Here is a 26,572-nt window from a genome sequence, read left to right on the forward strand (position 1 = left end):
CAGTGAGCCGAGATCACGCCACTGCACTCCAGCCTGGGTGACAGAGTGAGATCCCATTTCAAAAAAAAAAAAAAGGTTTTTGCATCTACTTTCAGAGGGTTCAGGTACCGCTCACCACCAGTTCATTAACAGAACTGTAAATTTAATATTGTCAGACTACATCATTGCTAATGTTCCAGGGTCTGAAGCTGTGAGTACTCTGTCATCTGGGGGGCACTAAACAGGTGGGAGGGGGAAGAAAGGACCTTGTAGAGGGAAGAATCACCCAACCTGATGCTCCAAAGTGGAGGCCGAGCTGCAGCTTTTCTCCCCTGCGTCCCAACTCCTGCCATGCCATGCCCAGCAATCTCCCTGCCATCTTTGCTGGTTAGCTGAGGACCAGACTGGAGGAAGTATTGTGAATGAAAGGGTTAGTTCAGGTCCGGCAGACAACACAAGGCAAACTATGGGGTTGGTTTGTTACCAGCCCCACCCTTGAGGCATTCTGCTGACAGCAGTCAGGAGTTCCCCTCCATGCCTGGGTGGCCACCTCTCTTCCCCACCTCTGTGATGGTTCCCCCCTGCAGTGGGTCAGACTTAAAGAGGCCTGCAGGGCTAGATAGTGGTCTTTCATAGCATTCCACTTGAGGGAGTCCAGAAGACAGAAGGCAGCATAGTGGGGCTCTCACCTGCCCCGCACTCCCCAGCTCAGGTACCCTGGCCTGGAGGCTCTTTTGGGAAGGAACCAACAGTGATGGCCTTTCCTAGAAGCAGATGCAGGAAAAATGCTGTGCGGATGCCTTATACCAGTCAATCTTAACAAGAACTGGGCTACCTCGTCCACTGGCTAGACCCTGCAAGGAGTCTTTGGGCTTGTAAGTATAGCAGAGGATGGACATCCTATGAACTCAGCAGGGTTTGGCTGTAGCACGGCAACCTTCTATCTCCTGGAGCCCATGACCAGGCTGGAACCTACCTATGCTTTCACCCTTGGGTGTGCCTGGCTCTAACCAGGTCCTGGAACAATAGGACCACAGGATGGTGCAAGACTTGTCTTGGAAAAAAACACCTAAGATGCTTAATTAGAACAATTCCTTTATTTGAAAACTGCTGGTATGAATTTCCTCCTTCCCTCAATTAGGCCAGAAACCCATCATGGGGCGGGCACAGCCTCTATACGAGGAAGCCCCAGCTTGCGGGGGCTAGGATGGAGCAGCCATGAGAGACACCTAGCCAAATGTCCATTTTCCCATCATAAACAATGGAGTGGGGGTCAGGGGGAGAACACAGTGGTAAGTGAATGGCCAGAAACTCTAGAGGGGGCCTGACACCCACCTGGTGAGGTACCTCCATGCCCCAGCCCCACTGAGGACTCAGGCCCCTTGCTTGGATCATGCTGCCCCATCGGGTGCTGCCCCTGCCCTCTTCCTCTGAGTTCTAACAACACAGACACCAGCGCCTGAAAGCCCTGCCGCTGCCAGGGAGTTAGAATTCTGGCTGCCTCTACTTGGGAATCTCCTTCCATGTGTGGATCTGCAGAACATCCAGATGGGGCCATCCCACCTCATGATCCATTCACTCCCAGTGGGATACACTGGAACTCAACCTTGGAGACTGGAGCCCAACAGATTAAGGCAGAATTCTCCTTGCTTTGGAGGCAGGTCTGCAGGGAGGGGGTGAAGTCTAGCTGCCCCTCATGTCCCATCCCAGTGAGGGTACTGGTTTTCCACAGCTAAGCCCAGGAGCTTCCTATATCCCGTCTGCTGAGACAGCAAGGGGTGTGGCCCGGCCAGCCTCCTGACATGGTTTCCACTGACCTCTGAAAGCCCCTGCAGCTCAGCCTTTAAACCTCCATTCCCGGAAGGGAAACTACGCGGCAAAGGTGACCGGGGACCGAGCATTTCAGATCTGCTTGGTAGACCTGGTGCACCACCACCATGTTGGCTGCAAGGCTTGTGTGTCTCCGGACACTACCTTCTAGGGTTTTCCACCCAGCTTTCACCAAGGCCTCCCCTGTTGTGAAGAATTCCATCATGAAGAATCAACGGCTGTTAACACCCAGCAGGGAATATGCCACCAAAACAAGAATTGGGATCCGGCGTGGGAGAACTGGTCAAGAACTCAAAGAGGCAGCATTTGAACCATTGATGGAAAAAATATTTAAAATTGATCAGATGGGAAGATGGTTTGTTGCTGGAGGGGCTGCTGTTGGTCTTGGAGCATTGTGCTACTATGGGTTGGGACTGTCTAATGAGATTGGAGCTATTGAAAAGGCTGTAATTTGGCCTCAGTATGTGAAGGACAGAATTCATTCCACCTGTATGTACTTAGCAGGGAGTATTGGTTTAACAGCTTTGTCTGCCATAGCAATAAGCAGATCGCCTGTTCTCATGAACTTCATGATGAGAGGCTCTTTGGTGACAATTGGTATGACCTTTGCAGCCATGGTTGGAGCTGGAATGCTGGTACAATCAATACCATATGACCAGAGCCCAGGCCCAAAGCATCTTGCCTGGTTGCTACATTCTGGTGTGATGGGTGTAGTGGTGGCTCTTCTGACAATATTAGTGGGTCCTCTTCTCATCAGAGCTGCATGGTACACAGCTGGCATTGTGGGAGGCCTCTCCACTGTGGCCATGTGTGCGCCCAGTGAAAAGTTTCTGGACATGGGTGCGCCCCTGGGAGTGGGCCTGGGTTTCGTCTTTGTGTCCTCACTGGGATCTATGTTTCTTCCACCTACCACTGTGGCTGGTGCCACTCTTTACTCAGTGGCAATGTATGGTGGATTAGTTCTTTTCAGCATGTTCCTCTTGTATGATACCCAGAAAGTAATCAAGTGTGCAGAAGTGTCACCAGCATATGGAGTTCAAAAATATGATCCCATTAACTTGATGCTGAATATCTACATGGATACATTAAATATATTTAAACGAGTTGCAACTATGCTAGCAACTGGAAGCAACAGAAAGAAATGAAGTGACTCAGCGTCTGGCTTCTCTGCTACATCAAACATCTTGCTTGTTTAATGGGGCAGATATGCATTAAATAGTTTGTACAAGCAAAAAAAAAAAAACCTCCATCCATCTCGGAGTTCAGATCAGCCATATGCCTTAGGATGAGTGAGGCTGCAGGTCACTCTTGCCTGTGAAGGTGAGATCCTTGAAGGGAGGGGCTTCTGGCCCACAGAACTTCTGTGCCCCCAACAAGGAGGCCTGTTCCTTTGACACCCTGGCCAAGTACAGCTCCAGGGTCTTCAGCAGCCGCCGTGGGCTCTTCTTAGCCAATACTTCCAAGTCTGCAACAGAGAGAATTGGGGAGCAGAAGGCTTGAGGGGGATCTCGGTGACACAATAGTCAGGGCCTCAAGCCTAGCAGCTCTAGGGAGCACCCCCAACCCCTATCTCATGGAGAGAAAGTTGAAGGAGCCTCAGATGGAGAAATCACCAGAGAGGTAGGCCAGGGAGCCAGATACAGACACAGGGACCACACACTCTACCTTGTCCAAACAATTGCAACTTTGAATAGTCCAACTATTGGACCCCAACTCCCAATTTTTGATCAGAATATATGCTCGTCATAAGTATAAGGCCAGAAAGGGGCAACAGTCAGGGCAGAGAAAGGAGAACTAGCAGGCTCCAGGGGGTGGGTAATGGAGATTTTGGTAAGCTGGAATTTGAGAAAGTGTGGATGGGGAAGAACTGCAGCCAAAACCAGTCTAGCAATCACCTTGGACTCTCTGAACCTGGGACACTGTGCATTCAGGAGCCTAGGCCTCCCCAGAAGAAAGAGCACACCTTTGAGGACAAAGCTGGAGTCTAAGACGGTCTTCCGCTGTGTCCTCCAGACATGTGCAAGGTGGAGGAATGTGGCGGCACAGAAGCTGTTCACCACAGGGATGACCTGCTGCTGCCGATTACACTCTCTGCAGGAAGAAGGTGGGGTGACCTGCTCAGCAGTGGATGAAGGCTGAGACCTGGGTGCCCTCCCACCCGCTCTCCCCATTTCCCCAGGGAAGCCAGCCCAAACCCAGGATGCCCCCACCATTCCCCAGGAGCCTGACATCTAAAGCCACGGGTGGGAGGACAGATGTCCTGGGGAGACTGGTGCATGGGGACTTTGTCCAGGCCCTCCAGGAGCCGGCAGGTAGAGTAGAGCTGGGGAAAATGAAGCCAGAGTGAGGACGAACCAGGCTTTGCTGGGTCACTCTAACCAGCTGGTGTTTGGGGACTCACCTGGAGAGACACTCCTCTCTCAAGGCCTGGATGGTGATGTGGGTGATGTTCACGGACATCAAACAGAAAGGGAATTGCTGGAATGGAGGGGGCGCCCAGTCAGCAGCAACTCCAGCTCTCACTGTTTCCTGTCATCTGCAGCCTGCTGTGGCTCGCAGGCAAGCACAGCCCCAGAGGCAACAGCTGATATTATTATTACTCCCACTTAATTTTCCCAATAATCTTCCCATCTTACAGATGAGGAACTAAGGCTCAGTGATCTTAAGTAACTTTCCTAAGGCATGGGAACCAGGATACCAGCTGAGGTTATTTGCTCCAGAGCTGGTGTTTATAACCCCCATGCTAGCTCTCCAGCCTCTTCATCATCCATGAGCTCTCCTTGGCCTGCAGCAGACCCACCCCCTGGGCCCACATCACCTCCTGGTGTCAGGATGAAGACAGAAGAGAAGTTCAGTGCTCTAACTAGCCCTACAGGTTCTTAAAGTCTCTTCTCCCCTTCTCTGGGCTTCTGGTTGTCTGGCTGCTCATGAGCACCTCATACTAAGGCAGACAGAGAAGACGCATGTGGGTAGAAGGTCATCCTGACTTGCGGGCACACCCCGTTTTGTGATAACACAGAGGCCTGAGAACCGACTGTGCAGGTCAGAAGCGGAGAGGAGGCAGCCTGAGTCCAGCAAGGGAGCTTCACCAGGACGGGCCTCAGAATCCCCTGCGGGGGCAGCTTTAATGCTCTACGTTTAGTCAGACAAGCTCCTTTCTTTAATAACAATGAAACCAAGCTTGCCTAATCGCTGAATGGAAAGGGCCTTTTTTTTTTTTTCAGGGAACTTGCAGACATGACATGTTATTTTCCCCTGTTGCACATACACAAGGGCACCCGGTGAGAGGAACACATAGACCAGTGCATTCCTTAGTACAGAACAAGAACCAAGATCTATTTATCCCACCTGCTTCCCAATTGAAGAAAAATCCATTACATTATAGTATAGAACTGTACTGCCCAGTATGGTGGTGACCAGCTGCATGTAGCTATTTAAATGAATTAAACATTAAAAACAAATACAAATTCAGCTCCTTAGTGGTACTAGCCACATTTCTAGTGCTCAGTAGCCGTGTGTGCTTAGTGTGTGCTGTACTGGATGGCGCATTTCCAGTATCTAGACCACTTTTGTCACTGCAGAAAGTTCTGGACAGTGTTGAGCGGCAGAAGGTCTTCTGGCTCCACAGAGATTTTCTCAGGGTCTTCCATGACACCTGAATTCCAGATCTTGGCCTGGCTACCTCATAGCTGTGTGTCCTTGAGAAGGCCACCCAACCTTTGTGAAACTCAGCCTTCCCATCTCTCAAAATCAAAAAGGAAATAAACTTTGAGTGCTGTGCAGAAAAAAGTTAAAACAGCAGGCCTGAGACTCCTTAGAGCCTGAGCCTTAGAAAATTCTTAGATCAGGCCATGGCTGGCTGACAGTTGAGAACCTGGATTTTGAGATGGTTCCCATCATTTCCTAACATTGTTCTTCAACTGCTCAGGCAAACAAGATAGTTTTTGCTGGCTGGGCCCAGGGCTCACAATCCAGCACTTTGGGATTACAGGCGGAAGGATCACTTGAGTCTAGGAGTTCAACACCAGCCTGGTGAGATCCTGTCTCTACAAAAAAAATTTTTTTTTTTCAAAAAAGCAAACACAAAAAAGATACTTTATGCAGAACACCAGCTTTCCCTCTATGATTCTAGAATTTTGGTATGTGCCAGGCAGAGGATGCCTACATGACCAGCATGTCATGGTAAAAGCTTTGAGTACAGGGTACCTCTAATGAGCTTCCCTGATTGGTGACATTTTACACGTGTTGCACAATTTGGCAGTGGAAGAATGAAGTCGTTCTGTGTGATTCCACTGGGAGAGGCCTCTTGGACATTGGCACCTGGTTTCCTAAGGACTTTGTCCCATGCACTTCTTCCCTTTGCTGATTTTGCTTCCATTGTACTAAATCAGAACTGTTAAGTATAACTATAAGTAGAGTCCCTTGTGTGTCTTAGGAATCATTGAACCTGTGGGTGGTCTTGGAAATCCAGTGCTAGTGCCACACTGGGTAGAGTCAAGTCACTAATCATTACAACAACTCCATGAGACAGATTTTTTTTTTTTTTTTTGAGACGGAGTCTTGCTCTATTGGGGGATGGAGTGCAGTGCAGTGGCATGATCTCGGTTCACTGCAACCTCTGTCTCCTGGGCTCAAGGGATTCTCCTACCTCAGCCTCCCAAATAGCTGGGACTATAGGCACGTGCCACCACGCCTGGCTAATTTTTGTATTTTCAGTAGAGACAGGGTTTCACCATGTTGGCCAAGCTGGTCTCGAACTCCTGACCTCAAGTGATCCGCCTGCCTCGGCCTCCCAAAGTGCTAGGACTACAGGCATGAGTGACCGCACCTGGCCTTACGAGATAGATTTTGTCAACAGTTAACATTTTATCCCACCACCCATCTCACAGAGTTGCTGTGAGCATTACTTAAGATCACATGTGCAAAATACTAGGCATAGCACCTGGCCCAAGTAGGTATTAACAAATGTTCATCATTATTATCCTTGCCTCAACATGAGTAGCTGAGAACAGCATTGGTGCTGACCTTCATGTACACTTCCGTACCTTCACGTATTGCCTATTTAATGATCATATATACTTGCATAATATCATCCCTTCCCTTGATTTTTTTCAATCTAAAAATAAATATGAGAAGAACAGTATAGTAACAACATTATTAACAGAGGACCTGGACTTAATGTTCATCCATTCTCAGGAAAATTTTTTTTTTTTTTTAAGACGGACTTTCGCTCTTGTTACTCAGGCTGGAGCAATAGCACGATCTCAGTTCACCACAACCTCTGCCTCCCAGGTTCAAGCAATTCTCCTGCCTCAGCCTCCCGAGTAGCTGGAATTACAGGCATGAGCCACCATGCTTGGCTAATTTTGTATTTTTAGTAGAGACAAGGTTTCTCCATGTTGATCTGTTGATTAGGCTGGTCTCAAACTCCTGACCTCAGGTGATCTGCCTGCCTCGGCCTCCCAAAGTGCTGGGATTACAGGTGTGAGCCACCACACCCAGCCTGGGAACATTCTTAAAAAGCCCACTTATTGGCCAGGTGTGGTGGCTCATGCCTGTAATCCCAGCAATCTGGGAGGCTGAGGTGGGCACATCACTTGAGGTCAGGAGTTCAAGACTAGCCTGGCCAACATGGTGAAACCCTGTCTCTCCTAAAAACACAAAAGTTAGCTAGGTGTAGTGGTGGGCACTTGTAATCCCAGCTACTTGGGAGACTGAGGCAGAAGAATCGCTTGAACTCAGGAGGCGGAGGTTGCAGTGAGCTGAGATCGTGCCACTGCACTCCAGCCTGGTGATAGAGTGAGACTCCAACTCAAAAAAAAAAAAAAAAAAAAAAAAAAAAAACAAAATCTAGGGCAATGCTGAAGTTGTGCTGCATTTATTTACTCAATATTTGGGGGGCACCTATTGTTTGTCTGCCATTATTCTAGACAATGGAGACACAGAATTGAACAAAACAAAGTCCCTAATCTCATAGAGGTTACATTCATGTAGAGACAGACAACACACAAGGAAAAAAAAAGGCCAGGCACGGCAGCTCATGCCTGTAATCCCAGCACTTTGGAAAGCCAAGGCAGGTGGATCACTTGAGGTTAGGAGTTCGAGATCAGCCTGGCCAACATGGCAAAACCCAGTCTCTATTAAAAAATACAAAAATTAGCTGGGCGCAGTGGCTCACACCTGTAATCCCAGCAACTTAGGTGGCTGAGGTATGAGAATCGTTTGAACCAGGGAGGCAGAGGTTGCAGTGGGCTGAAATTATACCACTGTAACACAGCCTGGGCGACAGAGGGAGACTCCGTCTCAAAAAAAAAAAAAAGAAAGAAAGAAAAAGAAAAAAATTATATATATATAGATAGATAGATAGAAATATAGTATGGCAGATGGGGGTTAAGTTGTATGAAGAAAAATAAAACAAGGTATGGGGCATAGAGAGTAAGAAAGGTGGGAGGATGCTATTTTCTATAAGGGCAGTAAGTCATGACAGACAAAAGACCTCACTGATAAGATGACATTTCAGAAATCTGAAAACAGCAGGTCATGTAGATTCCTGGGAGATGAGTGGTTGAGGTAAAGACAGTAGCCAGTCCAAAGGCCTCACGGTGGGACAGAACATTTGAGGAACAGCAAGAGGGCCCGTGGGGCTAGAAGAGAATGAGAAAGGGAGAGAAGAGATGAGGTCAGAGAGGTAATTGCCAGATTATGTAGGATGTAGGGTCTTGAGGGCAGAACTACTATCAGCCCAGGGGGTACCTTTGTGCGGTTTCGAAAAAGAGGTCCCTTTCTCTGGGCAGACTTGGCAAGGGCAGCAACACTGGACTGTGGCCTCTACTTGTTCCAGCGCTGGAGCAATAGCTTCAGTTGTAAGAATTTAGGCTTTCCTCTGAGTGAGATGAGAAGCCTTTAGAGGCCTGTGTGCAGAAGAGTGACAGCTGACTTAACATGTTAAAGGATTGTTCTGCTTTCCGGCGGTGACGACCTACCCACACGAGAACATGCCTCTCGCAAAGGATCTCCTTCATCCCTCCCCAGAAGAGGAGAAGAGGAAACACAAGAAGAAACGCCTGGTGCAGAGCCCCAATTCCTACTTCATGGATGTGAAATGCCCAGGATGCTATAAAATCACCACGGTCTTTAGCCATGCACAAACGGTAGTTTTGTGTATTGGCTGCTCCACTGTCCTCTGCCAGCCTACAGGAGGAAAGGCAAGGCTTACAGAAGGATGTTCCTTTAGGAGGAAGCAGCACTAAAGGCACTCTGAATCAAGATGAGTGGGAAACCATCTCAATAAACACATTTTGGATTAAAAAAAAAAAAAAAAATTGGCCGGGCGCGGTGGCTCAAGCCTGTAATCCCAGCACTTTGGGAGGCCGAGACGGGCGGATCATGAGGTCAGGAGATTGAGACCATCCTGGCTAATACGATGAAACCCCGTCTCTACTAAAAAATACAAAAAACTAGCCGGGCGACGAGGCGGGCGCCTGTAGTCCCAGCTACTCGGTAGGCTGAGACAGGAGAATGGCGTGAACCCGGGAGGCGGAGCTTGCAGTGAGCTGAGAGCTGGCCACTGCACTCCAGCCTGGGCGGCAGAGCAAGACTCCGACTCAAAAAAAAAAAAAAAAAAAAAAAAAAATTGTTCTTGGCCGGGCATGGTGGCTCATTCCTGTAATCCCAGCACTTTGGGAGGCCGAGGCGGGCAGATCACCTAAGTTCAGGAGTTTGAGACCAGCCTGACAACATGGAGAAACCCTGTCTCTACTAAAAATACACCATTAGCTGGGCATGGTGGTGCATGCCTGTAATCCCAGTTACTGGGGAGGCTGAGGCAGGAGAATCACTTGAACCTGGGAATCAGAGGTTGCGGTGAGCCAAGATTGTGCCATTGCACTCCAGCCTGGGCAGCAAGAGTGAAACTCCATCTCAAAAAAAAGAAAAAAGAAAAATTTTGTTCTTGTTGTTCTGTGGAAAACAGATTATAGGACGCAAGGGTCAAAGCTGGAAATACTGTTAGGAGGCTATTGCAATCAACAATTAAGGCAAAAGATGATGGTAGCTTGAATCAGGGTGGTAACAATGGAGGCAGTGGGAAGTGTTCTGCATATACTTTGAAAATAAAGCCAGGATCAGCCAAGGTAGATAAGATGTGGGATATTAAAAGAGCAGTCAAGGATGACCATAAAGTTTTTGACCTTAGTGACTGGAGAAATGGGAATTGCTATATATAAAGATGGGAAAAGCAATTTCATGAAATTAACCGTTTGGGGCCTGTCCATTAGAGATGTTGAGTACGTAGCTAGACATGTGAATATGAAGTTGAGGTAAGTGGTCTGAGTGACAGATAAGTTTATGAGCATTTGCATATGATGATACTTTAAAAGTTACTAAACAAAATGAGATAACCAAGAAAATGCAGACAAAGCAGAGGTCCAAGGACTGGGTCTTGGAGATACTCCATGGTTAGAGGTCTGGCAGATCAAGAGGAAGCAGCAAATGAGCCTGGAAAAGAGCCTCCAGGGTGGCAGAAAAACTGAAAGAGGTGAAGTCAGGTAAAGAAAGGGTTTCAAAAAGAGATGGAATGAGCAACTGTGTCAAATACTGCTGACAGATCAAATAAGATGAAATGACCATTGAATTTAGCAACATGGAGGTCATTAGTGACCATTACAAGAGCTAGCCCATCAGAATGGTGGGGACAAAAGCCTGACAGGAGTGGGTTCAGACAACAGAAGGGAAAGATTAGAGACAATGTGTACAAGCAACTCTGGGAAATTTTGTTGTAGAGACTAGTTGGCAGACTATGGGATGAAAAATGTTCCAGGAGGCAGGGCGTGGTGGCTCACGCCTGCAATCCCAGCACTTTGGGAGGCCGAGGTGGGTGAATCATTTGAGGTCAGGAGTTCGAGACCAGCCTGGCCAACATGGTGAAACCCCATCTCTACTAAAAATACAAAAATTAGCTGGGTATGGTGGTGGGTGCCTGTAATCCCAGCTACTCGGGAGGCTGAGGCAGGAGAATTGCTTGAACCTGGGAAGCGGAGTTTGCAGTGAGCTGAGACCGCGCCACTGCACTCCAGCCTGGGCGACAGAGCGAAATTCCGTCACACACACACACACACACACACCCACGCACAAAAAAAAAAAAAAAAGGAAAAACGTTCCAGGAAAAAGAAACGATCGAAATCTTCAGAAATGCCAAAACACGGGAGAGCATAAGTCAGGAAATTAAATTAGCTTCATTTACTAAAATGTAGAGTAATGGGTTTAGCAGATTGGGTTGTAAGGAAGGCAGAGCCTGCGTGTCATTCTAAGAGATTTGAATTGTATCCTGAAGGTGAGGTATTTTAAGTAGAATAATACACATTTACCTTTCAGAATGAATATTTTGGAGCCAATAGTGAAGGTGGGTTAGAAAGGAGGAAAGACTGGAGAGAGATAAAGAGTTACATACGGAACCCCTACAAGAGAAAATGAAGGTCTGAATTTGGGGATGGGGTCGCAGGCGGTAGAGGATGAATAAATAAATACAGAAGACATTAAGAAAGTTCCTTAGAAAGGACTTTGTGGTTTGTGGAGTGGAGAAAGGACGGGGGGAACTTGCTTCTAATTGGCCTCCTTGCCGTAAGAGCACCCGATACATATCCCCAAAACTTCCCCTCAGATCCAAGACTCCCAAAGCCCAAATGTGGAAATCCTACAACTAAATAGCCATTCTGCAGGTTTCTTTTCCGTACGGCTTCACTTTAAAATTTGAAAACTCCTGAGATTTTTCAACATATTAAAGCGTGTCACACTAAGGAGTGACACATAATACTCAGACTCTTGCCTAGACTGGGAGAGACTTGGCGATTGAAAGCAGGGAGGGGCTACAGGCGAGAAAGGGCTGAACTCCCGCTTCCGAAGATTTCACCTATTTTTCAGTTTGCCTGGAGCAGGCCATGCAGATTCCCTTCCCTTGGAGGCCCAGGGAGCGGCTGGTAGATCGCTGATTCTCTGCCCCTCACCGCTTCTGCAAGTGGGCGAAGGACACCTTTCGTGCCCCGCACTCTTGGCCCGCCCCTTAACCTTTCTTCCTAGTCACTTCCGGCCCGTTTCCACGCTCCGGAAACCATTATTCCGCTTCATCCTCCCTCCAGTCCTCACCTGAGTCCCTTTCTCCAAACACCGACTTCAGTGCTTAGAGACAGTAACTAGGGAATCTGGGAGGCGGAACTGCATCTTGGGACGAGTAGTCCAAGGTAGAAGAAAGCAGTGGAGAACTACAATTCCCAGAATACACTTCCATTTCCTACCCCTTCCCCACTGAGGCCCCCTCTCGACTCACCTCCTTTTAAAGATTCTCTTAGCCACGTTGACTGCACGGGAAAAACCTTTTTAAAACATTTTTTACGTTGCTTAAACCTACCATTTCGAAAGCATTCCGAAGGCTAAAGTGAGAAATAAGCCCAGGTTAGGGAGAGGAGAAACGAGTTTCACGTCCTGGCCTAGCACCGGGTTGGATTGTCGCTGGGACGGCAGTCAGGCATTTGGTGTGGTCGCCTAAGAGGTGGGTCTTTCGGCTGGGGCGCCGGGAAACCCCGTGGGCCTGCGCGGCGTTCTTCCTTTTCGATCCGCCATCTGCGGTGAGTGTCTGCTCTTCGGCTGCTCTGGGGCCAGCGCCCTATGCCGCCTTCTGTTGTGATCTCTGACCTAACCCGTCTCTTCCTTTTCCCCAACCTCAGGTGGAGCCGCCACCAAAATGCAGATTTTCGTGAAAACCCTTACGGGGAAGACCATCACCCTCGAGGTACGGGCCAGGTGGTCATGAGGAAGCCAGGGTCCGAATAAGGTCCTGAGGTGGATTTTAGGACCGGCGCTGCGTTCCATGACTTAAGCCATGATTCCGAATTTGGGTTCTAAAACTTAAGCTTTGAAATGAGTATCTTTTGCTGAGCAACGGCCTCGAGGTGATTTTCGGTGGCCAAAGGCGGGGCTCTCACCTCTCGAGAGGTTCCAGCTAGTTAAAACGGAGGAGCTGCGCCGGGGAACTCCGCCCGCCGGGCGCGAGCATGTGTGGCCCTGTGGCCGCCCGCCCTGGGCTGTGGAGATGAAGGTGCTTTCCGGTAGCCGACTTGGGAGGTTGCCCACTGGGTGGGTAATAGGTCTCTTGAGTAGGTTTCAGCCCTGTCGCCGGTTCGGTTCAGTGGTAATTGTCAAACTAAATGAGTTCTGTTGTAGTTCCGTAATGTGAAAGCAACATAGTTTCATTTTAACATTCATAGGTTGAACCCTCGGATACGATAGAAAATGTAAAGGCCAAGATCCAGGATAAGGAAGGCAAGTAATATTTTGTAGTTAAGAAGACTTAACCTGTGGAGACTTCAGCCTACCTGTAGGTGCTAGACATATCTGCTCATGGTGAGGGGGGGAAGGGCAGATTGACAAAATACTTGGGGAATAACACAATAAATGTTTGTGATCGGGGAGCACAGTCCCTAGATTGGAATCCTTGAGGTGTATTTCACTTGTGTGAATTTGGACACTTATTTTGTGTGAGATGGGACTCTCCTCTGTCGCCCAGGCTGGAGTGCATTGGCTCGTTCCGGCTCACTGTAGCCTCCGCCTCCCGGGTTCAAGTGATTTTTGTGCTTCAGCCTCCCTAGCAGTGGGGATTACACGCGTGCAGCATCACACCCGGCTAATTTATTGTATTTTTAGTAGAGACTGCGTTTCACCATGTTGGCCAGGCTGGTCTGGAACTCCTGACCTCAAGTGATCCCCCCACCTCGGCCTCCCAAAGTGTTGGGATTACAGGCGTGAGCCACTGCAGACAGTCCAGTATTGTCCCTAAGATTAAATGCAGTAAAATGTGATGTGTAAAGATTTAGAACCATGCCTAACCTCTAGTAAGGGCTTATGGTCAGCCGTTAGTACCATGTATTTGATGAAGGGGTGTTACCTTATAAATCTGGAGCACATCACAGGCTTGGTGTGCTGTGACTTCTTGTTTTTTTCTTATTAGGAATTCCTCCTGATCAGCAAAGACTGATCTTTGCTGGCAAGCAACTGGAAGATGGACGTACTTTGTCTGACTACAATATTCAAAAGGTCTGTCTAGGGGAAGAGCAGCCTCTTTAAAAAAAAATGTTATTTTGGAAATTTTTTATTTTACTTTTTTTGAGACAGGCTCTGACTTTGGCACAGTCACTGCAGCCTCCATCTCTGAGACTCAGGTGGTCTTAGCCTTCTGTAGTTGGACCTGTAGGCACACTCCACCATGCCCAGGCTGGTCTCAAACTCCTGGGCTCAAGTGATCTTCCCACCGTGGCCTCCCAGCACTAGGATTACAGACGTGAGCCACTCCATGTGGTGTATTTTGGACATTTTGGCATGCAAAAGGGGAGAATGGCATTAGATTAGCAGTAGATTTTTAGGTAACTCCTATAGTGATACTTGAGAAGCACTACTATAGTTTTTCCTATTACGAATTTTGCAAGTTGCATCCCATGGTGTAATGTAATGCATTCTTTAATCTCCCTATAAACTGTTAAGAATCAGATACTTTATTGGGATGGGGACAGCAAGATTACCTTATAAATGTTACTGTGTACTACTACTGCTTTTAATTAAGAGATGCATAATGTTGGGTGTGCCCATTCTTGGTGGAATCATGAAAGCTTACATCATTCTTCCATTAACAGGAGTCTACTCTTCATCTTGTGTTGAGACTTCGTGGTGGTGCTAAGAAAAGGAAGAAGAAGTCTTACACCACTCCCAAGAAGAATAAGCACAAGAGAAAGAAGGTTAAGCTGGCTGTCCTGAAATACTATAAGGTGAGCCAGTTAAAGTGATGGGCAGAATGTCAGCAAAGTCTTGGCTTATTTGGAAAACTTTATAGTAACTTGTCAGTATTTTCTTGGACTTAAGTATCCAGTATTACCCCATTTTGGTTTAAATGAGGTATTCTGGAAATGAGAAATTCAGACTTCCTGGGGTTTTTCCTGTTTGGTATTTGAAATCACTTATGTAATAGGGTTGTGAGTTCAAAGTCGGGTCTGGGTTCAGGTCTTACCTTTGTCTACGACTTGCAAAGCTGGCCTTTAGTGTTCAGAAGTCCCAAGACTTCTGAATATTTTCATTGTAGTAATAATAACTGGTGAGAATTTAGGGTGCTCTGGTTTGTAAGCACGAAAACTACCAGTATTACATAGTAAAAGCTTAAATATTTTGAGGCACTTAAATTAGACTTCAGAATGTGTTGTAAAATTATCTTACAGCAGGTTTGTACTTTTCAGGTGGATGAGAATGGCAAAATTAGTCGCCTTCGTCGAGAGTGCCCGTCTGATGAATGTGGTGCTGGGGTGTTTATGGCAAGCCACTTTGACAGACATTATTGTGGCAAATGTTGTCTGACTTACTGCTTCAACAAGCCAGAAGACAAGTAACTGTATGAGTTAATAAAAGACACGAACTAACATTTATTGTTGGATTTCATTGTAGTAAAAAGAATAGTTTTTAAGCACCAAATTGATGGTCACACCATTTCCTTTATTAGTGCTAGTGCTATCACTGTATGAACGTTGCTTCTGGGGATTGTGCGACGCAGTGGTTCTGTATACCTGCCAGGTGCCAACCACTTGTAAACGTCTTGATATTTTCAATTCATAGTAACTTCTTAGAATACCTATACTTTGGCAGAAGTTATACTTAATGTAAGTTGTCTAAATATAAGCCAGTTATTGTTTCAGTCCATCTTGACCTCAACACAATAGACATTTGGGGCCAGGTAAGTCTTTGTTGTGGGGTCTGTCATGTGATGAGCAGCATCCCTTCCCTTTACCCATTCAGTGGCCAGTAGTGCCTATCTCTTGTCTTTGAGAATCACGGTTTGTGTAGGTGTTGAGACCTTGGCTAAGCATACTTCTGTTAAAGGCTAAAGTTGCCAACTCAAAAATGGATACTGGCTGGGAGTGGTGGCTCAAGTCTCTAATACCTACACTTTGGGAGGATCACTTTGTGTCCAGGAGTTCAAGACCAGCCTGGGCACCATAGCAAGACCCCGATCTCTGCAAAAAAAAAACCATAGGCTGACTCCTATGATCCTGCCTACTGGGGAAGGTGAGACAAAAGGATCCCTGAGCCCAGGAGCTGTAATCATGCATTACACTTCAGCCTGGCCAAGACCTGTTTCAAAAAAAAAAAATGCATCCGCAGTCTCTGGGTGGTTTCAGTGGAATGTTTGCTGTCTGTCGTACAGCTCTTGGGAATTTAATGTTTGTTCAGGATGGATCCCTATAAAGGAATGATTACTTATTTGTACTGTTAACACTAAAAGACAGTTTAGTTTCAAGCAGGACTTGGGTAGCATATCTTCCTGTGGAGCTCAATTCAGGGAAAGCTGGTTCACTTGATAAGCCTCTTAACTAAAGCATCCACTTTAAAGAAATCGGTGATGTGTAAGTAATTAACAATTACCTTTTACCATATTGCCAGTCTTTCCATTAAAGGATTTCTAGTTGGAGGCATCCTTAAATAACATTTCCTATTTCTGAGCACTTCTGACAGTTTGTGCATATGAACACATGATAGAACAACTTAGATACTTTTTGGCCAGTAGTAGTGCATTTCTACCTTCAAAAAAGCAACACGTTGAGTTGTTTACATCTTTAATGTAATTTTAAAATCCTGGATCCCAAGAAGTCGTGGCTTGAATTTGTTTTTCTTCGTAACAAACAATTCTGTCTCCCACTTTAAATTCCATATTTTCTTCATCTAAACTGAGACCACAATCCATTCCCGTTTTGACAATTGAAATGTCATCTTTTTGGTGTTTCAGTGAGGTTAATGAACCTTAAAAAGATATGATTTAAGGTTAGTATATTCAATAAATGATAAGTACCTACTAAATACTACGTTGTATGGTGTTACCAGGAAATTACACTGAAATCCTTAAAAATTGCGTGGTCCTGTCATGTTAAATAATGGGACTAAATACCAGGGGAACCCCCTGAAAAATGAAGTTTGCTGTAAATAAGAATTTGTAGCAAAATACTCTAAATCTCCTATTTCAAAGGTAGACACAAACTTTTTGCTGAGGATAGGATGGTACTTACTTGAGATGTAAAACCAACATACATCTCAAGCAAAGGGAACCCATCAACTACAGACAATTTAGGAGTTACAACAGCAATAAGAAATGGCCTGAGCTGAGATTATGGACATGAAAGATGAACAGATTTCAAATGGTTATATAGTCAACAGGTTTTGGTGACTGGATATAGCAGATTTTGATGTTACTTACCCTTCCAAATTACATGTCCATTACGGGTTAATTTAAATTTTTTTTGTTTTTCTAACTGTCCCTTTTGGACTCTGCAGCCAGCCACAGGAACTTTTTTCTTCCCTTCTGTTACACAGAAGGTAGCTAGTATAGCTGCCTCACCTTTAGGAAGAAGAGAACATTCATGTGTAGAAAACTAAAGACTCTGAGAAATATGCAATTTCTGACATTCTGTGGTATAATAATTAAAGGTATGACAAAAATACAAATTCATGCCTAGAAAAAAGTCTAGATTTCTTTAACTCCAATTTTATTTTCCTGACCAATATTAAGAATAAAAATGCATGAAAATCTTTGGCTATTCTTTTTTTTTTTTTAAACAATTTCACTCTGTCATCCAGGCATGATTTTGGCTCACTGCAACCTCCACCTCCAGGGTTCAAGTGTTTCTCCTGCCTCAGCCTCCCAAGTAGCTGGAATTACAGGCGCCCACAACCACATCCAGCCGATTTTTATATTTTTGGTAGAGACGGGGTTTTACCATGTTGGTCAGGTTGGTCTCAAACTCCTGACCTCAAGTGATCCACCCGCCTCTGACTCTCAAAGTGCTGAAATTACAGGCGTGAGCCACTGCACCCAGCCATCTTTGCCTATTCTTGTCTGCTCCATGAAAACCTTGTTTTAAGCTTTCCTTCAATATATTTTCAAGAGTAGATCATCTGTCATTACTTTCTCTTTTATCTTTTTAAAAAAATTTTTACAGATGGGTCACCCAGGCTGGAGTGCAGTGGCATGATCATAGCTCACTGTAACCTCAAGCTCCTGGGCTCAAGCAATTCTCCTGGATAGCTAAGACTACAGGTGCGTGCCACCATACCCAACTAATTATTTTATTTTTACCTTTTTTTGGTGGAGGCTGGTCTTGAATTCTTGGCCTCACGTGATGCTCCTACCTCATCCTCCCAAAGTCCTGGGATGACATGCGTGAGCCACTGCACCTGGTCTCATTATTTTTCATTTTGCCACAGGTAATTTATATCTACTTAGAAGTATTAATTCTGAGTCTTTTTTTTTTTTCTTTTTTTTGAGATGGAGTTTCGCTCTTGTTCCCCAGACTGGAGTGCAATGGTGCAATCTCGGCTCACCGCAACCTCTGCCTCCTGGGTTCAAGTGATTCTCCTGCCTCAGCCTCCCAAGTAGCTCGGATTACAGGCATGCGCCACCACACCTGGCTAATTTTGTATTTTTAATAAAGACGGGGTTTCACCATGTCAGGCAGACTGGTCTTGAACTCCCAACCGCAGGTGATCAGCACGCCTCGACCTCCCAAAGTGCTGGGATTATAGGCATGAGCCACTACGCGTGGCTGAGTCTGTTTTTTTTACTGACTAAAATTAATACAAATTCCAATAATGAAGCAACACGCACTATAATGAACCAGTTTTCTAGGGAGCTATTTTATTGGTGGTGTTAGTGTTACCTGACTGCTGTGTTTGCTTAATCCTAGAAACCCTCATGACTTAGTGTTCCAAATTGCTCTTAGCACAAGAACATAAAAATCTCTGTACAATCATGTTGAGCAGGTCAGAAAAACCTAAAATAATCTGTTATGTAGATTAAAAATGCAAAATCAAATCTCATCATGGGGAAACACTGGACAAATCCAAATCAGGGTACATTCTACAAAACAGCTGGCCAATATGCTTCAAAAATGTCAAGGTCAAAAAAGACAAAAATTGAAGAACTGTTCCAGATTAAATGGAGCCAGAGAGATATGACAACATGGATATATTATAATCCATGATCCCGGACTGGGGAAAAAAAGTACATTGTTGGGACAATGGACAAAATGTGAATATGGACTGTGTATTAGATAACTGCATTGTATAAATAAACGTTAAGTTTCCTGAGTTTGATTAGTTCTATGGTTTTATAAGATAGTATCTTTTGCTTAGCAGATGTACATATTTAGAGGCAAATAGGCACTATTTATCTCAAACATTTTCAAATGGTCCAGGGAAAAAAAATCCATGTGTATGGAGCAGGACAAAAATGAGGCAAATAGGACAAAATGTAAACAATTGGTGAATTAGGTAAAAGATAAATAGGAGTTCCTTGTACTTCTCTTGCAATTTACCTGGAAATTTAAAACTATTATCAAAATTAAAAGTTAACCAAGAAAACAAATCTACATGGGGAGGGAAAAAAAACAGATGAGGTGATTTAATCAATTTTAAATAAACTCAAGTCTACTCTGGCTGATATATGCTAGAAACAGTATTTTTAAATATTTAATATTTCAATGTAAATTTTCTTCTTATGGTAGACTTCTCTGCCAGCCCTACAACAAAGTCAACAGCTCTTTCCATGACACTGTTAATAATCTTTATGCATTCAATAGTAGTATAATTTGTATTATAATTATTTGTTCATATCTAAACTGGAGGGCAAGTTCTTAATTCCTTATTTGCTTTTGTATCCTCAAGGCATAGGCACAATGTGTTACACAGGCCAGGTGTTTACATAAGAAGTTACAATGAATTCTCATGGTAGTCTTTTTCTTCTAGAACACAGGATATATCTTTCAACATTGAAAACATTTCCTCTAAGCTCTGAAGTACTATTTATAGCACCTAATATACTAATTTTTAAAAGTAACATTCAGTGATCACTCACCTACCGGGTGCTCTTCCACAGTACAGGGTAATCTGCTGCTCAGTTCCTCTTGCAAATCTTCAACAAGACGGTAAATTATTTTGTGAAGTTTAATTTTTACACCTTTTTTTGCAGCTGACTGTTGGATAACTTTGCCTACATTCACATTAAACCCATATATAACACCTAGCAAACAGAAATATGATCAATGAAGTAGCACAAAGATTACATTATAATCATTTATTTGTCTTTCAAGCAGAAACTTCAATCTAAATTGTTTTATTTTCTAAATTAAAATAGCAAATAAGAGGCCGGTTGCCGTGGCTCACGCCTGTAATCTTATCACTTTGGGAAGCTCAGGCAAGTGGATCACCTGAAGTCAGGAGTTCGACACCAGCCTGGCCAACATGGTGAAACCCCGTCTCTACTAAAAATACAAAATTAGCCGGGCGTGGTGGTGGGCACCTGTAATTCCAGCTACTCGGGGGGCTGAGGCAGGAGAATCGCTTGAACCCGGGAGGCAGAGGTTGCAGCGAGCTGAGATCGTGCCATTGCACTCCAGCCTCGGCAAATAGAGCAAAACTCTGTCTCAAAAAAAAAAAAATAGCAGTTAGAGGAGGTTAGAAGGTCTATGATTTTTTTCTCACCAAAACTAGTAAATTTTCCAATTGAAAGAATTTTATAAATTGTATTGTGGCTTGTTTAACAAAATTTCTTTATAATTTCAAATCCATTCATTTAAGGACCATTAAGTGCCTATAACGTGTAAAGCAGTATGCTAAACAAAATTTGGTTTTTATACAAGAGAAATAAAAACACAAAAAATGACCAGGGCTAAAATATTATTGCTTCATTTTAATAACATTACATTATTAAATTATAATCTTATTGTCTACAATTTTTGTGGTTTGCACTTAGGTATTCAGATGGCCAAAAGATACCCAAAAATAGTGACTTAAAGGGGTGGAGGGAAAAATAGTGACTTAATTGGTAAGGGTCAAGAGTTATTTTTTTTTTTTTTTTTTTTTTTTTTTTTTTTTTTTTTTTTTTTTTTTTGAGACGGAGTCTTGCTCTGCCACCCAGGCTAGAGTGCAGTGGCCGGATCTCAGCTCACTGCAAGCTCCGCCTCCCGGGTTCACGCCATTCTCCTGTCTCAGCCTCCCGAGTAGCTGGGACTACAGGCGCCCGCCTCGTCGCCCGGCTAGTTTTTTGTATTTTTTAGTAGAGACAGGGTTTCACCGTATTAGCCAGGATGGTCTCGATCTCCTGACCTCGTGATCCGCCCGTCTCGGCCTCCCAAAGTGCTGGGATTACAGGCTTGAGCCACCGCGCCCGGCCAAGAGTTATTTTTAAGAAGCAAGTTTCATAGAGCTGACCATTGCACCAAAAAACAAATAATGTATTTAACTGTAAATACTTTGGGAGAAAAAGCAAAAAACTCTTTAAAAAGATGAATGAAAAAAATTAACCTGGACGGGCACGGTGGCTCACGCCTGTAATCCCAGCACTTTGGGAGGCCGAGGCGGGCGGATCACCGGAGGTTGGGAGTTTGAGACCTGCGTGACCAACATGGTGAAACCCCGTCTCTCCTAAAAATACAAAAATTAGCCAGGCATGGTGGCAGACGCCTGTAATCGCAGCTACTCAGGAGACTAAGGCAGGAGAATCTCTTAAACCCAGGAGGCAGTGGGTGCGGTGAGCCCAGATTACACCATTGCACTCCAGCCTGGGCGACAGCGAGACTTTATCTCAAAAAAAACTTAACCCAAAAAGTAAAAAAAAAAAAAAGCAAAACACTCTTGTCTTAAACAAAATGAATGAAAAAAAAAATTAACCCAAACAGTTTAATCTGGAGAAAAACACAATCACCTTGAAACTCCTATCATTAAGAAGTCATTCTGGCCGGGCACAGTGGCTCAAGCCTATAATCCCAGGACTTTGGGAGGCCGAGGTGGGCAGATCACCTGAGGTCAGGAGTTTGAGACGAAACTGGCCAACATGATGAAACCTCATCTATACTAAAAATGTAAGAATTAGACAGGTGTGGTGGTGGGTGCCTATAATCCCAGCTACTCGGGAGACTGGGGCAGGAGAATCACTTGAACCGAGGAGGCAGAGGTGGCAGTGAGCCAAGATTGCACCACTGCATTCCAGCCTGGTTGACAAAAGCAAAACTCCTGTCTCAAGAAAAAGAAGTCATTCAATTGGCTGGGCACAATGGCTCATGCCTATAATTCCAGCACTTTGGGAGGCCAAGGCAGGTGGACCACCTAGGTCAGGAGTTCAAGACCAGCCTGGCCAACATGGTGAAACCCTGCCTCTACTAAAAATACAAAATTAGCCAGGTATGGTGGTGCACGCCTGTAATCCCAGCTACTCGGTGGGGGCTGTGGCAGGAGAATCCCTTGAACGAGGGAGGCAGAGGTTGCAGTGAGCCGAGACGATGCCACATGTCAGCCTGGGCGACAGAGTGAGGCTCTGTCTCCAAAAAAAAAAAAAAAAAAGAAAGAAAAAAAGTCATTTCAATATCATTCAATACACTGTCTATATTACAGCACAGTACTAAGCCAGTCAGTGCCTATGAAATACGTTTAATTAATCAGTTAGATGTTACCTCTATCCTTTTCAGTAGAGGTGACATCTAACTCTAATCAAGTCAGGTTTCAAAGCAATCTCTTTCCTAAATGATTCCTAATAACTCAACAATGTTTTTGCTTTACTAGGTGTTCCACTTATTTAACAGTCATGAGTCCCCCTTTTTGTGTATCATAAATTCAACTAACAAAGACAGTTCCACGCCTTCTAGGCTTATAAAGCTAAAAAGACCTTTTGCTCTAAAAAGATATGTCATATAAAGTTATCAATTACCAAAGATAGGAAGCCAAAAGTAAAAGATGAAGGAAAGACTGAATAGGGTAATTACAGTGCTAGGAACATTCAGAAGTCTAATGAAAGATATGAGAATCAACCTTGGGATAGTAAAGAACTAGGAGGAGTAGGGAGAGGGGGCAGTAATGGTGCTTTGAAAAAAAAGATAAAACGTGACTAGGTCTTGAAATAGTTCCCCAAAATTGCAGTACAACCACAACAAATGGAGCTATGGCCACAATACTGCACATCCCATTCAGTTTAAATTGCTAGCTGGGACTGGACTATAGCAGGAAGGGTGATGCTGATGGGAATAAATGTCAGGTGTGACAAGCCAAGCAACAAAAGACAGAAGCAGATGGTTCAGTGTTATTTGGGGAACACAGATTAACAAGAAAAAATGGAATCCTTACCATTAAATGTTTCAGCAAGGTTAACATCATTTGCACTTATATCACCCACTCCAGAATGTACTAATTCTAGTTCACACTCGTGTGAAGCATCAGTAGGTATCTATAATGTTCAAAATGGCCTCAACAGAACCATCAACATCACCTAAATACAGAAAAAGTTTATAATTGTGCTTGAAGAGTTAGACAGTCAGCAGACATAAAAATGACAATAATCTATTTAAAGCCGTGATAGGAATGTCATTTACCACTAAATCCACTTTTATGTAGGCTTAGCATTACATATATCTACTGACTTAATAGCATATTATGAGCCAAAGGTTCATTTACAACAAAATCAGCAAGAAATATGTTGACTAAGAAAATCTCTCCTAAAATATTGAAATAATTTTCATGTAAATGTAAAGGACCAAACTATGAGAATAGTTAAAAATATATATATATATATTCAAAGAATGTAATGTAAAATCTTTAAAAAGATACCTTTAATAATCACAGGAAGTACATTTGAATCTCTTTCCATTTTCTCTTTTGGCTTTAAGGATGTTTGTTCTTTTCTTTCTAAATACTGTAGATATGACCTCTTCTTCCACTGCACATTGCTATACTTCTCACGGGCTTTCTGATATGCTTCCTGGTGTTCCTTTCGCTTTTCTTCTATTATTTTCAGATCCTCTTTACCTTTCTCCTGTTCTTGTTCATACTTCCTCCAGTCAACAACTTCACGTGCCCTTGGCTTTATAGGAGAAAAACGCGTTATTTAATGAAGTAGACAACAATAACTGCTAGATTAAAGCCTTTGTGTATGGCCAGGCGCTGTGGCTCACACCTGTAATCCCAGCACTTTGGGAGGCCGAGGCCGGCGGATCACAAGGTCAGGAGATCGAGACCACGGCGAAACCCCGTCTCTACCAAAAATACAAAAAATTGGCCAGGCGCTGTGGCGGGTGCCTGTAGTCCCAGCTAGTCAGGAGGCTGAGGCAGGAGAATGGCGTGAATCCAGGAGGCAGAGCTTGCAGTCAGCTGAGATCGCACCACTGCACTCCAGCCTGGGGGACAGAGCGAGACTCCGTCTCAAAAAAAAAAAAAAAAAAGCCTTTGTGTTGTCCCCCATTAGGAAATTAGCGTTAACTCATGTATGAAAGTGCTACTTTTATAAGTTTCAAGAAACGTGTAAAATTTTAATTTGAGAGCTTATATCATTCAAATGATTTAAAAATCTTATCCCCCCCAAAATTCTATAGTCTAATGCTACAATAGCACAACTTGCATCCTCACAGCCTCTTATAATCTAGAATTATTTGTTAACATTAATACACATATTTGGTATAACATTGTAAACTGACATTTAAAATCATTATATTACATCCAATATATAGGAATTAAGCTTGATATACCTCAGATTCTACTTCAAGAATTTCTTCTCCTGCAGAAGGAAGGTCTCTCCAGCCTGTAATTCCCACTGGCATGCTGGGATGGGCCTCATGGATTGTTTTTCCATTTTCATCAAACATTAAGCGTACTTTTGCCCAACAATTTCCAGCAACCAGAACACAGCCTTTTCTTAAAGTTCCTCTTTGAATTATAGCTGTAGTAACAGGACTAAAATGAAAATAAAAGTATATTTTTAATGTCATAATCAGGATGTAATTGTACTTTAAGTAGAGCAAAGATATCCTTATGAAGTTTAAATTACATAAACGTGTATACATAAGATTAATTTCACTACTTAACTTCTTAAGCAGTTTTTCATACTATAAAAACATTTCAAAGCTGGGTGCAGTGGCACACCTGCAATCCCAGCTATTCAGCGGGCTAAGGCAAGAGGATCACTTGAGCCCATGAGTTCAAAGTCAGCCTATCAAGACCATTTTAAACAAATTTATTTGCAATAGCCAAGAAGTAGAAGCAACCCAAATGTCCATCAAAAGACAAATGGACATTTCTTCCAAAGAAAATGTGGATTTTACAAAGTAATATTATACAGTCTTTAAAAAGAAGGAAATTGGCCAGATATAGTGGCTCATGGCTGTAATCCCAGCACTTTTGAAGGCCAAGGTGGGTGGATTACTTGAGCTTACGAGTTTGAGACCAGCCTGGGCAACATAGCAGGACCCCATCTCAATTAAAAAAAAAAAATAGGCTGGGTGAAGTGGCTCACACCTGTAATCCCAGCACTTTGGGAGGCCGAGGTGGGCAGATCAACTGAGGTCAGGAGTTCGAGACCAGCCTGGCCAACATGGTGAAACCCCGTCTCTACTACAAATACAAAAATTAGCCGAGTGTGGTGGCACATGCCTATAGTCCCAGCTACTCAGGAGACTGAGGCAGGAGAATCACTTGAACCTGGGAGGCGGAGGTTGCACTGAGCCGAGATCGCACTACTGCACTCCAGCCTGGGTGATAGAGCAAGACTCCATCTCAAAAAAAGAAAAATTAAAAAATAAATAAATATTAAATTTTTTTAAAAAAGGAAATCTTTGCATAGGCTACAACATGAATGAAACTCTAGAACATTATACAAAATGAAATAAGCCAGTTACAAATGGATACATACTGTATGATTCCACTTATATGAAGTATCTAAAGTAGTCACAAAATAAAAACAGAAAACAGTGCCAGGCGTAGTGGCTCACGCCTGTAATCCCAGCACTTTGGGAGGCCAAGGCGGGTGAATCACCCGAGGTCAGGAGTTCGAGACTGGCCTGGCCAACATGGCGAAAACCCTGTCTCTACCAAAAATACAAAAATTAGCCAGGCGTGGTGGCGGGTGCCTGTAAATCCCAGCTACTTGGGAGGCTGAGGCAGGAGAATCGCTTGAACCCAGGGAGCGGAGGTTGCAGTGAGCTGAGATCACGGCCACTTCACTCCAGCCTGGGCAACAAGAGCAAAAGTCTGTCTCAAAAATAAATACATAAAAGAAAAACAGAAAACAGAAAGGTGGTTGCCAAGGGCTCGGGAGAAGGACTAAGGAAATTTTAAAAGGTATAGACTTTCAGTTTTACAAGATAAAATAGTTCAACAGATCTGTTGCACAACAATGTGAATAGACAACAATACTGACTGTATATTTAAATATGGTTAACATAATAAATGGGATGTTGGCCGGGCGCGGTGGCTCAAGCCTGTAATCCCAGCACTTTGGGAGGCCGAGACGGGCGGATCACGAGGTCAGGAGATCGAGACCATCCTGGCTAACATGGTGAAACCCCGTCTCTACTAAAAATACAAAAACTAGCCGGGCGAGGTGGCGGGCGCCTGTAGTCCCAGCTACTCAGAGGCTGAGGCAGGAGAATGGCGTAAACCCGGGAGGCGGAGCTTGCAGTGAGCTGAGATCCGGCCACTGCACTCCAGCCTGGGCGGCAGAGCGAGACTCCGTCTCAAAAAAAATAAATAAATAAAAAAAAATAAATGGGATGTTAGGTGTTTCTTACCACAATTTTAAAAAAATAATCTCTTACAAGGTTATGCTAAGAGAAGAAACAGGGAGCAAAGTGTTCTGACAGAATCTTATACCACTTTCTATCCCAGTCTCCATCAGCTAAGGGATTACTCACAGTTGTTAGAGAGTGTA

General features: G+C 44.3%; 4 protein-coding genes and 1 pseudogene across 12 annotated transcripts in view; 3 read left to right on the top strand and 2 right to left on the bottom strand.

Moving 5' to 3' along the window:
* Nucleotides 1–1,345: 1,345 nt before the first annotated feature.
* Nucleotides 1,346–3,055, top strand: LOC104677289 (annotated as a pseudogene). Its single transcript, XR_750025.2, has one exon. The product of XR_750025.2 is annotated as a growth hormone-inducible transmembrane protein pseudogene (transcript).
* Nucleotides 2,976–12,339, bottom strand: LOC115894202 (ELMO domain-containing protein 3-like). Of its 8 annotated transcripts, none has more exons than XM_030920598.1 (4): nucleotides 12,212–12,339; nucleotides 4,211–4,287; nucleotides 3,773–3,900; nucleotides 2,976–3,274 (listed from the first exon to the last, which is right to left on the bottom strand). In XM_030920598.1, the coding sequence occupies exons 1-4, from the start codon at nucleotides 12,212–12,214 to the stop codon at nucleotides 3,090–3,092; spliced, it is 393 nt and encodes a 130-aa protein (XP_030776458.1). In that variant the 5' UTR covers nucleotides 12,215–12,339; the 3' UTR covers nucleotides 2,976–3,089. The 8 variants fall into 8 exon arrangements, with proteins under 8 accessions (XP_030776458.1, XP_030776460.1, XP_030776461.1 ...); XM_030920600.1 differs by having other exon boundaries at nucleotides 12,131–12,243; XM_030920601.1 differs by lacking the exon at nucleotides 12,212–12,339 and adding an exon at nucleotides 11,950–12,041.
* Nucleotides 8,775–9,113, top strand: LOC115894203 (40S ribosomal protein S27-like). The gene has a single exon (XM_030920607.1). It carries the CDS (start codon nucleotides 8,805–8,807, stop codon nucleotides 9,057–9,059), a length of 255 nt encoding a protein of 84 aa, XP_030776467.1. The 5' UTR covers nucleotides 8,775–8,804; the 3' UTR covers nucleotides 9,060–9,113.
* On the top strand, nucleotides 12,134–15,262 carry LOC115894201 (ubiquitin-40S ribosomal protein S27a). Its single transcript, XM_030920597.1, has 6 exons — nucleotides 12,134–12,428; nucleotides 12,528–12,592; nucleotides 13,068–13,122; nucleotides 13,808–13,893; nucleotides 14,487–14,618; nucleotides 15,081–15,262. Exons 2-6 carry the CDS (start codon nucleotides 12,545–12,547, stop codon nucleotides 15,228–15,230), a joined length of 471 nt encoding a protein of 156 aa, XP_030776457.1. The 5' UTR covers nucleotides 12,134–12,428; nucleotides 12,528–12,544; the 3' UTR covers nucleotides 15,231–15,262.
* A 1,172-nt stretch (nucleotides 15,263–16,434) lies between these two features.
* Nucleotides 16,435–26,572, bottom strand: part of LOC115894198 (translation initiation factor IF-2, mitochondrial-like) — a 32,301-nt gene continuing 22,163 nt past the window's right edge. The window contains 7 exon segments of the mRNA XM_030920580.1: nucleotides 16,435–16,635; nucleotides 17,087–17,227; nucleotides 19,742–19,906; nucleotides 23,002–23,092; nucleotides 23,094–23,143; nucleotides 23,482–23,734; nucleotides 24,396–24,600. Coding sequence (XP_030776440.1) covers nucleotides 16,463–16,635; nucleotides 17,087–17,227; nucleotides 19,742–19,906; nucleotides 23,002–23,092; nucleotides 23,094–23,143; nucleotides 23,482–23,734; nucleotides 24,396–24,600 — 1,078 coding nt within the window. The 3' untranslated portion in view covers nucleotides 16,435–16,462.

Source organism: Rhinopithecus roxellana, chromosome 17 (genome assembly GCF_007565055.1).
Source record: "Rhinopithecus roxellana isolate Shanxi Qingling chromosome 17, ASM756505v1, whole genome shotgun sequence".
NCBI lineage: Eukaryota > Metazoa > Chordata > Mammalia > Primates > Cercopithecidae > Rhinopithecus > Rhinopithecus roxellana.

Bases quoted from the DNA above. Each gene is read 5' to 3' on its own strand.
- LOC115894203 (XM_030920607.1), top strand. From the start codon at position 8,805: ATGCCTCTCGCAAAGGATCTCCTTCATCCCTCCCCAGAAGAGGAGAAG.
- LOC115894202 (XM_030920598.1), bottom strand. The intron at 3,901-4,210 runs GTGAGTCCCCAA...TTCTTCCTGCAG, and splicing joins AGAGAGGAGTGTCTCTCCAG to AGAGTGTAATCGGCAGCAGC. The intron at 3,275-3,772 runs GTGTGCTCTTTC...TCTCTGTTGCAG, and splicing joins CTCCAGCTTTGTCCTCAAAG to ACTTGGAAGTATTGGCTAAG.
- LOC115894201 (XM_030920597.1), top strand. From the start codon at position 12,545: ATGCAGATTTTCGTGAAAACCCTTACGGGGAAGACCATCACCCTCGAG. The intron at 13,123-13,807 runs GCAAGTAATATT...TTTTCTTATTAG, and splicing joins CAAGATCCAGGATAAGGAAG to GAATTCCTCCTGATCAGCAA. The intron at 13,894-14,486 runs GTCTGTCTAGGG...TTCCATTAACAG, and splicing joins CTGACTACAATATTCAAAAG to GAGTCTACTCTTCATCTTGT.